At 34.5% G+C, this 9,981-nt stretch overlaps 1 protein-coding gene across 1 annotated transcript; it reads left to right on the top strand.

Annotated features, from left to right (window-relative positions):
- The first annotated feature begins 203 nt into the window (after window positions 1-203).
- Window positions 204-9,520, top strand: LOC129793624 (proton-coupled amino acid transporter-like protein CG1139). Its single transcript, XM_055833783.1, has 5 exons — window positions 204-582; window positions 3,821-3,982; window positions 4,076-4,347; window positions 6,967-7,597; window positions 8,664-9,520. Exons 2-5 carry the CDS (start codon window positions 3,906-3,908, stop codon window positions 9,079-9,081), a joined length of 1,398 nt encoding a protein of 465 aa, XP_055689758.1. The 5' UTR covers window positions 204-582; window positions 3,821-3,905; the 3' UTR covers window positions 9,082-9,520.
- Window positions 9,521-9,981: the final 461 nt, after the last annotated feature.

Below are 9,981 nucleotides of genomic sequence, written 5' to 3'. Positions count from 1 at the left end.
TATTTTTATAACTGCAAAGTCTTCCCTCTAAAATTTTTCCTCTATCCTTGAGTCTTAATCATCTCTATGAAGCTTCAATGCTTCCACTAAAGGGACATTTTTGCACCTGTCTGTTCTTCTCCCAGCCTGGGGAGCTTTTTTGTTGCGCATGAACATGTTTCATTGACGCCGAAAAGCTACAAACACGGGAGAAATATGTATGTATGTAGTAAAAGTTTTTCACGCCAGTAAGTCTGCAAAAGTGGGACGTGGACAGTTTGCACAAGAAAAACGCGCCCGTTTTGTGAGAAGAAAAAAAGCGCGAATGTACTCACGCGTGCATGTGATGTAACATTGGCGGTTGCACACACACCGTTCTCTGAAAGACCCAGCATTGAGCATTCTGACTCCCAACTTCGGGGTGTGAGCATTTCGCGGTCCGCATGTGAAGTGTACGGCTGTGTGTGTGGAAAGAAGAATATTTTCCTTTAATTTCCTACACAGAATTTTCTCCTGGAACCCCAGCCCAGGGAAAAGGAGGAGGTTGCAGCGTAGAAAAAAAGGATTCTTTTGGCAGACTCTGGGGAGGAAGTCTAGCGTCTGGTAGGGCAAAAAAAATACTTTAAGTGCTGGATTTTCCTTCTTCGGAGGAATTTCTCAATAATTTAGAGAAAAAAAAGAGAAAATCCTCGGAAAATTGTTGTGAAAGTTTTTCCGAGAGATTATTTCTGTCTGTGCGCCTTTTTTCCTCAACTTTGAGTGCTAAGAAGTAATATAAAAAACAGAGTTTTTTCTTCATGGTGAAAAGTGTGTGGGAAATGTCTCTCAATTCGTTCAAAGTAGATGAGAATGATGAACGACGAAGAAGAAGCCTTTTGAGTGTGGATTTTCTGCATTAAGAGAAGGAATAGAGGAGTGAGAAAGTGATTGGAATTACATAACAATCCACCCAGAGAGCGCGCGGATTAAATGGCAGTACGAAGCCACCGGAAATACGCAATGTTATCCCATTTATTCTCAACATCTCGCTCTTTGTTGTATATAGCCTCTGAATGCTTTTTTTAAGAGCAATTTTCACTCAACTGGTCAATTCAATTAATTTTCCTTCGAGTTTTATTTATATCTGCGCACGTTTGAAAATTGACCCATTGCCTGCACTTCTCAACCTATTGCTAAAAATTCTTCTTCTTCGTCTCGGAAGTCGTGCGAAATGCACAAAAAACGTGTCTGGCAACCCAACCCTAACTATCATACCTACATACATATTTAATAATGCAAAAGGGGCGCTCTTTTTCTTTCTTTTTACATTGTCCACATAAAACCATCACGCGGGGAAAGAATTATTTACAAAAGAAGAAGAGACAAAAGCAATGAGCAATGAGCATGCAAATCACAGAGAATTTAGAGCGCGCAAAAGGCCGTAAGAAATTAAATTTTGACTAAACAACAAAAAGGGGATTTTAAGAAGAAATTTTAAGTGCATTTGTGACCTTCCACACAGAAATATGCATTAAGATGTGTAATGAGAGTTATAATCTAGCAATAGAGGAGAGTCAGATAATAAAATATAGATGTTGTTTGGATTAGATGAAGAGAAAAATTATTATGTGAGCGTCATGACGAGCTATTTGAGCTGTGCAAGTGAAGCCACTTAATCTCTCAAGCTGAATTCCCTCCTCGTGTGTTTACTAAAATTGTGGATTTTTAATCTGTGTTGAAGCTGAGATTTAATAAAAATGCTGTAAGAAGTTTTTCTTTTAAATAAGAAAATTGATTTAATTCAGTTTGAGAAGAAGATTTAGAGAAATTTTAAATTGAGAATTGATTTTTTTGGAGAATTTTGGGTACATCTGTGTAAAAGGAGTTTAGTCATTTTGAGGCTTCCAGAGCTCTCATGACATTGTCTAAACTGTGTGAGTGTCTAAATAATCTAAAAATACATACAATTCTGACTGAAATAAGTTATTTTAATGCTGAAAATAACTTTAAAAAAATTTAAAAACCGATTTTCAAATGTCAAACGTTCAAAAGTAACTGTCAATCGTTGAAAAATGAAATAACGACAGTTTTAAATAAAATATTTTAGAAGCAAAATTAATCCAAAAATTTAATTTTCAAATATCTACCAAAAAGTTGGTAGAATTGTAGAAATTAATTGTCAGAAGTTGGTATGAATTGTAATTAGAAGTTTTTTTTAATGAATTTATTTGTGTAATTCTGATATTGAAATTTTATTATGGTTGATATTTCTTTTAAATTTTAACATTCCATTTCTAGCTTTTTTCGTTTCTTTTTCAAATATTGACTTTCTTTTTAAAACGTTTGACGTTTTCTTTTATTTCGTTTGAAGTTTGTTCTAACGTACTTATTTTAAAATGTTCAAACTTTTTTTTTATTCCTAACGTTTTTTTTTCTTTTTAACATAATGAAGATTCTTTTCTGATATTTGACGTTTCTTTTCTCTGAACTTGTTCCTTTTATATTTAAACGTTCATTTCCTAGTTCAAAGATTGACGTTTATTTTATAACGTTTAATGTCTTCTTTTGTATCGTTTGAAATTTATTCTAAATGACTAACTTTAAAATGTTGTCCAATTTTATTTATCATGATAATTTTATTAAGATATTTTTCTAACGTTTGACGTTTCTTTATCTATTTAAAAATATCTTTTTAACTGTCAATTCCTTTTAAGAATCTTAATCTTTTAATGTAATTTAGACACTCAAAAACTCTCCGTCTATGCCTCTAACGAACAAATAATTCTTAACAGAACAAACCCAATCTAATTCTAACGTTTTTCCCCCAAAAATAGAATTAGGAAACGTTTAAATGAAGCTTAAATAAATCACTGACCCTTTTCTGTAGTTTAATAACTGTGTGGGCTCTCAATGCCAATTCACTTCAACTTATTCACGCAGCACTTTGTCGCAGTTTGTTGTTTAATCCAACACGTGGATTAGAACATTTTTCGGAGGGTGTGTTCAGTGCCAAGAATTTAATTTACAAACCACTTTTTCATGACGTCGTTGAATTTCATTTTATTATTATTCGTTCAATTGGGCGCGCGAGCGATTAAAGTTCAAAAGGAAAAGCTCAAAAGGGGCGGAAGATCAAGAGCAAAGCTCACAGAAGCTGAATTTGAAAGCTCAAATGTAACGAAAATATTTTTAAAAATAAATCTCTGAGCATTCCAACTTTGTTTATTTAATTCAATTTTAATTTATTTCAAAAATCAACACCTTCCAGACGTCTGGCTTGAGAATCTCTCCCAGCACCCATGTTAATTTAAAAATTGAATTCAGAGGAATTTTGTGGCAAAACAGAAGCTTTCGTGCACATTATCGCGCGGGAAAAAATATAATCATAACATTTCACATAAAGAGATCAGAAGATCAAGATCAAACGATCTTATTGCTCTGGTGAGGAATTATCTTGCCCAACGATGGGGGCAAAGTGAAAAGCCACTTGCGCATTGCGTGCTCAATTGTTGGGAATTGAGAGAATTTTTTTTTCTCAATTTTGTGTGAAACTTTATCTCGCTCTTTTCGCTTCATTTGCGCACTTTGTCGCAGCACTACCGAAAATTCTTTCGATTCTGTGTGGCCCCTTTGGCCCCACAGTGGTGCAACAATGTTGCCTCATTGAATGGGGCGAAGATAGGAAAGAATTCGAGAGAGGAACGGAGGGAGAAAATGCGGATGGAAATGCAATAAGTTTTCCATTTCTTGACGCCTTCAATGTACATTTCAATTTATGCTAATTTAACGATTTATTTGACCGCTGATTGCTCTTCATTTTTCCCTCCATGCAACTAATTTCATTCATGATCTTCTCGTTCAGTTGGCTGCCAATTGACGCGGATCTGGGACGCAGAGAGAGAAAGAGCTCCCGCCCAGAAGAAGGAAGAAATTAGTGCAGCAGCAGGATGAGTTCGCCAAAGGAGACGCGCGAAGAAGGAGTTAATTTGCAATTGGTCGGGGATGGAGAGAAGGGCGCCTACAAGTAAGTATCGCATGCCCTAGATTCTCCTCAATCTATCTATCTAAGAATATTCGAGTAATTGCGGGGGAGTGTGTGTGTGTGGGGAAATTGCAGTAATTCAGTCCATCACGAAGATGGGGAGAGTGCACCCCTCAGCTCGGAGGACTATGACCCCCATTTGCACCGGAATGTGCCTCATCCCACATCGAATATGGAGACCTTGGTGCACATCCTCAAGGGATCCCTCGGCACGGGTATCTTAGCCATGCCCGAAGCTTTCGCCAACTCAGGATACGTTTCAGGTTTCATCAATACCATCATTATTGGGGCCCTCTGCACCTACTGCCTCCACATTCTCGTACGCACTCAATATATTATTTGCAAAAGTAAGTACCTACACTTGAAGGGGGAAATTAGAATCTTTTTAAGGGAAACTGGGGAAAGAGGTTGTCGTAAATAATTTTAACTCAAATTTGCCCTCAGAAAAATTTCATTTTTAACATAGAAATGGGACAAAAAAAGATCACATTTTCAAAAAAATTGAATTGTTTCAGTTCAATGAAGAGTTTTAAAACATTGTAAACAAAATTTCAAGAATTTCAGTTGAGAATTAACTTTTATAGAAAATTTTGAGGTGATTAAAAATCTTTAAATATTTTTTAGAGGTAGAAAACTTTTCGAGAATGGTTTAAAAATCTAGAAAATTCCTAAACATCATTTAAAATGTTTAATTTCTGCTTATTTTTATCTTATCATTATTATTATTAGAAAAATAGAAAAAATGGTTAAATTCTTTAATTAATTGATGCAATAAAAGGCATTTCAATAGGGGAGACCGGGGTAAAAAAAGTCAATTTGCATAAATCCTTATCTGCAGGATTCCCCAAGGGCAAGAAAATTTCCTCGATAGGTCATTCTTATAGGAAATTTTCTTGCCTACAACTTTGTCTCAGACCACTTTTCTCTATCTCCACGGGAAATATGAGTTTTCGAGCTTTTTCTGAACCCTTCCGCTTCTGACTTTTTTTAAACGCGGCGGGTAAATATAGTCACCAGTTGGCTAAATAAAGTCGGTCGAATTTTCCGACATTTCCAATGATTTTCCGCCTGAGAGATTGATAGTAGTTGATAGCTAAACTTCTCACCTTTTGATCCGCGACAAGGAATTTCACTTTTATACGCACTAAAACAGAGAATTTTGCGATTTTCTCAAACACGCCATTTTGCAACAAATGGATAGAAAATATGTCAAAAATTTCGATCTCCCATATGATTTACATGGGTTGACCCGATCTACCCCAAGGGGTATGTTTTGATTCAAATAATTGTTCAGAAAAATCATTAAAAGTTAGTGAAAAATACACCTTGGCAACGTTTTCTGAAGTAACCCAGCTAGTGAGAAAAATTATCAGATTGGAAAATTGCTGAAGGAAAACTTCGGAAAACTCGTTTTTCTCAATACGCAAGTTTGGGAAATGGGCCAAAAATTTATTTTCTTTTTTAACTCCCAAAGTACTGATCACATAACCTCCAAATTACTGTCAAAAATTGTAGGTGTATAGGGCTTTCTACCCTAATTTTTTCCGATTTTTCCGATTTATAACTTGGGAGAAATTGGCATTTGAAAATTCGAAAATGATTCTTTTTACCCCGGTCTCCCCTACCATTTAAAATTACTCACAAAAAAAAAACCATTTAAAATTTTTAGAACACTTTTGAAAAGAAAATCTCATGATAGTCTGGACATAAACTATTTTTAATCCTCACAATTGATTTTTATATATAATAAATCTGTGTTTAACAAAGAATTTTTAATCTCAATAACCGCAAGAATAATTCAGAATTTTGCTCTGAGCGCTCTGAGCAAAAGCAAAGTTTTTCTAGAATTCTAAATTTCTATATTCGGAATCTTTCTTTGAAGAAAAAATCTGGATCACTAAGTTTTCTTTATTCTTTTTTTGAAAAGATTGAGAAGAGTTCTAAATGTTCTAATAATTCGTGTAAAAGAAGATTTGCATTCGTTCTTTTTTAACTCATAGGTTATAAAAATTAGTACAATAGGAACATACATAATAAGAGTCCAGTGATTCCAGCTGAACTTTTTCCGAGATTAATTTAGTACTTTTTAGGATCTGAATCCTGAATTTGAAATTTTTTTTAGAACAAAATAACCAAAAAAGAACTTTTTTAGATTTGAATTTTAGAGTTTTTTAGGCCCTTGCTCTTTAATTTGTGCATTCTTATGAACAATGCATTTTGATTTAAAAGTTCTAAAATTTAGTACTAATTTTTCAAGACTCAAATCTTTCAATTCTTCTTCACAGAATACCTAAAGTTCTAAAAAACTGTAAAATTGGAATATATTTTTAACCGAATCATCTCTTAAATTTCCCTTCAATTTAATTTTATTCACAATAAAATTAAATTGCAAATTATTCATACGTTCATTGATGAGACACCCTATGGCAAATATTGGTTATATTAATTGAGATTAACAAGAGAGAGAAAGAGAGAAGAATTTTCTTCGGCACACATAACTCAATCCCAAATGTCTCATATCAATCATTCTTGTGCCTCATTCTTCGCGAAGCTTTTAAATGATCTTTTAAGCAGCAAGTTTGTCTCTTATGAGTCATTTTTGAATATATTCAGACAATCGTCTATTCAACTAAACATATTTATTGCTTTAGAATTTACCCCAAATTCATCAATTTGCAACGAAATCTTCTTGAAGAATTTTTGCCAAAAGTGTGCCAAAACTCTCTCTTTGCGTTCTAAATTTAAATTCTTGGATAATATTTATTTGTGTCGAAAAAGTATTTATAGGATTTTTTTTGCTTTAAAGAAAATAAATAATTTTTGTGGGAAATTCTTGGAGGATTTTTTACGAGCTTTCATGGATTAAATCTCTTGATCAGAAGAGTATTCAAAGAAATATTCTTTTGACCAAACGCAGAATATTTTTCTGATCAAAAGATCTTCTGATGGGAATTTCTGTTTTTCAGGGAATCGCCTGCCAATCCTCACATTTCCTGCTTCAATGCAAATAGCCCTGGAGCAGGGTCCAAAGCCCCTAAGGCCGTATGCTCGCGCCTCGGCAATCATTGTGGATGTTTTCCTCATAATCTACCAATTGGGCATCTGCTGTGTGTACATTGTCTTCGTGGCGACGAATATTAAGCAATTAGTTGACTACTACTGGGTGGATTTTGACGTGAAGCTCCACATGCTTATCCTCCTGCTGCCCCTAATTGGCCTCAATTGCATTCGGAATCTCAAACTTCTCGCCCCTTTCTCGTCCTTTGCCAATGTCATCACTTTCGTTGGATTGGGGCTCATTCTAACGTACATCCTGGACGATATGCCGGGACCAAGTGTCAGGGATGCTGTGGCGCCTATCGGGAAGTTTCCTCTCTTCTTTGGGACTGTACTGTTTGCCCTGGAAGCTGTGGGTGTTGTGATTGCCGTGGAGAATAACATGAAGACCCCGAAGAACTTTGGGGGCTACTTTGGGGTACTCAACATTGGAATGTTCGTCATTACCATCCTGTACGCCATCATTGGCTTCCTTGGCTACCTAAAGTTCGGCACAGATGCCAAAGGGAGCATAACGCTCAACATCCCGCAAATGGAACCGTAAGTTTATCACTTTTCTTCCTTTTTTTTGGCTTTTAACCAAATGGAAGCTTCTTTCCTTCAGCTTCTTTTTAAACTTGTTGAATTATCTGGTATTTTATCTCTACGAAACTCCTCCTTCTCTTCCGTTTAATCTTCCAGAAAATCTCTACTCTTAATAACTCCCGAATAGAAACTTTCAAGAGAAAAATGGCCAAATTCTTGGCACAAAACATGGAAAAAGTTGTTTCATGAATTGATTTACAAAATATTCGTGCTTTTTGGGGGAGGGAGCTTTTCACAGTAAAGGAAGTGAAGCCAGGGACACAAAATTATTGATTTTCCACCTCAAAATAAATTTATTTTTAATCCACTTTCAACATTTGGGCCAATTTGTATGTTTGTAGCTTAAATGTTGTTCGACTTTTCAGCATGAATGATTTTGTATTTTAGTAATTGAGTTTATGTTTGGGAGAATTTATTCGGATGCTTTTCATGCTGTTCTGACAAACTATATGTAAGGTAATTTAATTGAAAAGTTTGTTAACTTTGAGTGCATAAATGCAGCATAATAAATGTTTCTTTTCATAAAAAATCAAATGGATTTGATTAAAGGATGAGATTTAGAACGTTTTTGTGCAAAATTTCAAGAATTTTGAACGAAAATAGAATATTAGACGATCTCGAAATCAGACATCGTGAAAAATAAATAAAAAAATATTTCTGGACAAATCTGGATTAATAAAAAGTAATTAATAAATTAAAAATATTCATAATTTAAACAATATGAGTTTTTTATTGTTAAAAAAGAAATAAAAAAAATCTCTTTTATTTTATTTTAACGAAAGTTTTTGGCCTCTTTAAATTATTTTTATTCTGTTCTAATGAAGAAAGGATTTTTTCAGTAACCAAATTAAATGAAATTTTTAATCTTTCCTCTCATTTTCAAAATCTCTCAGAAATCATTTTTAATGAACAATTCATACTTTAAATTTTTTATTAAAAACTTTCTCTTCAAAATAGTCTTAAAAAAAAGTAAAAGAATTTCAATGAATTTGAGCTTTTTTTCTTCTTTTGCTCCTCAAAGAACTGCCCAAGCCATCACAATAATCTTCGCCGTTGCCATCTTCATCTCATACGGGCTGCAGTGCTACGTTCCCGTGGAGATAATCTGGAATCAGTACCTCCTGAAGCGCTTCGAGGACTCCCCGAAGAAGCTCATGATGGAATTTGTAACGCGTATTGTGGTGGTGATCATGACATTCCTCCTGGCTGTGGCCATCCCGCGTTTGGGGCTCTTTATCTCCCTCTTTGGAGCACTCTGCCTGTCCGCCCTGGGGCTGGCCTTTCCCGCCATCATGGAGATCTGCGTGCTGTGGCCAGATAAACTCGGCCCGTGTCGCTTCGTTCTCTACCGCGATATCGCCCTAATTATCTTTGGCATTGTGGGCCTCGTTGCGGGCACGTACGTTAGTGTTCGCGACATAATTCTCAGCTTTATGTAGTCTAACAGTCGTGCTGAATAAAATGAGAAGAAGAAGTAGCCCACGCACGCCCACGCGGAAGGGAATGCGCACAACAAAGCAGGGAAAGAATCTCACCAAACAAAAGGAATCCGTTGCATACTCACTACAAAAACAAATAAAACTAAAAAAGCATTTACACGCGCCCTTTGCTAACTAAAAAAAAAGAAGAAAAGAAGATTAAATAGAGTTTAATTAATCAGCCAGCCTGAGGCCCTAAATCAGCTCCAAAAAAGAGCCAATTCAATCTCGTGATGATGACATAGTCGATTATATTGATTATATTGTTGAATTTGTTACATCATTGCATCCAAAACGCAAAAAAAAAACAATTTTTGATGTAGTCAAAGCATTATACATAATTATACATATATATTGCAGATTGTAAGGAAAATAAAGGACAAAATTTTATGATGAAGAAGAGTTTTTTTTTTTAGAAAATTAAAACGGATTTGACTAAAGGAAGAATTTTAGAACTTCTTATTCGAAATTGCAAGAATTTCGGTTAAAAATTGTCTTTTTTAAACAATTTTGACGGCAGACTTTTGAGAAAATTTCCAACTATTCTTAAAATCCTGATTTTTTCTTATTTTTATTGATTCAAAAATAATTAAAAGATCAACTTCAGAGCGACCAGAAAGGTAAGAAAAAATCCATTTATTTAATAAAATTAATTCGATAAGAACTTTCTGTGCCTCTACGGATAAAAAGATAATATTTATAGAGAGTGAAGGGGTGTTTATCTGTTCGAATAATATATAAATATTCGGAATTTTAAACAACTAATAAGGAATATTTCTAGAAATTGACATGAATTAAATTAAAATTCAAGAAAATATAATGGCTGCACTATGTCAGATAGACTTAAGTTTCCTTAAAAAA

Source organism: Lutzomyia longipalpis, chromosome 3 (genome assembly GCF_024334085.1).
Source record: "Lutzomyia longipalpis isolate SR_M1_2022 chromosome 3, ASM2433408v1".
Taxonomy (NCBI): domain Eukaryota; kingdom Metazoa; phylum Arthropoda; class Insecta; order Diptera; family Psychodidae; genus Lutzomyia; species Lutzomyia longipalpis.
This window is presented reverse-complemented; position numbering and strand designations above follow the sequence as displayed.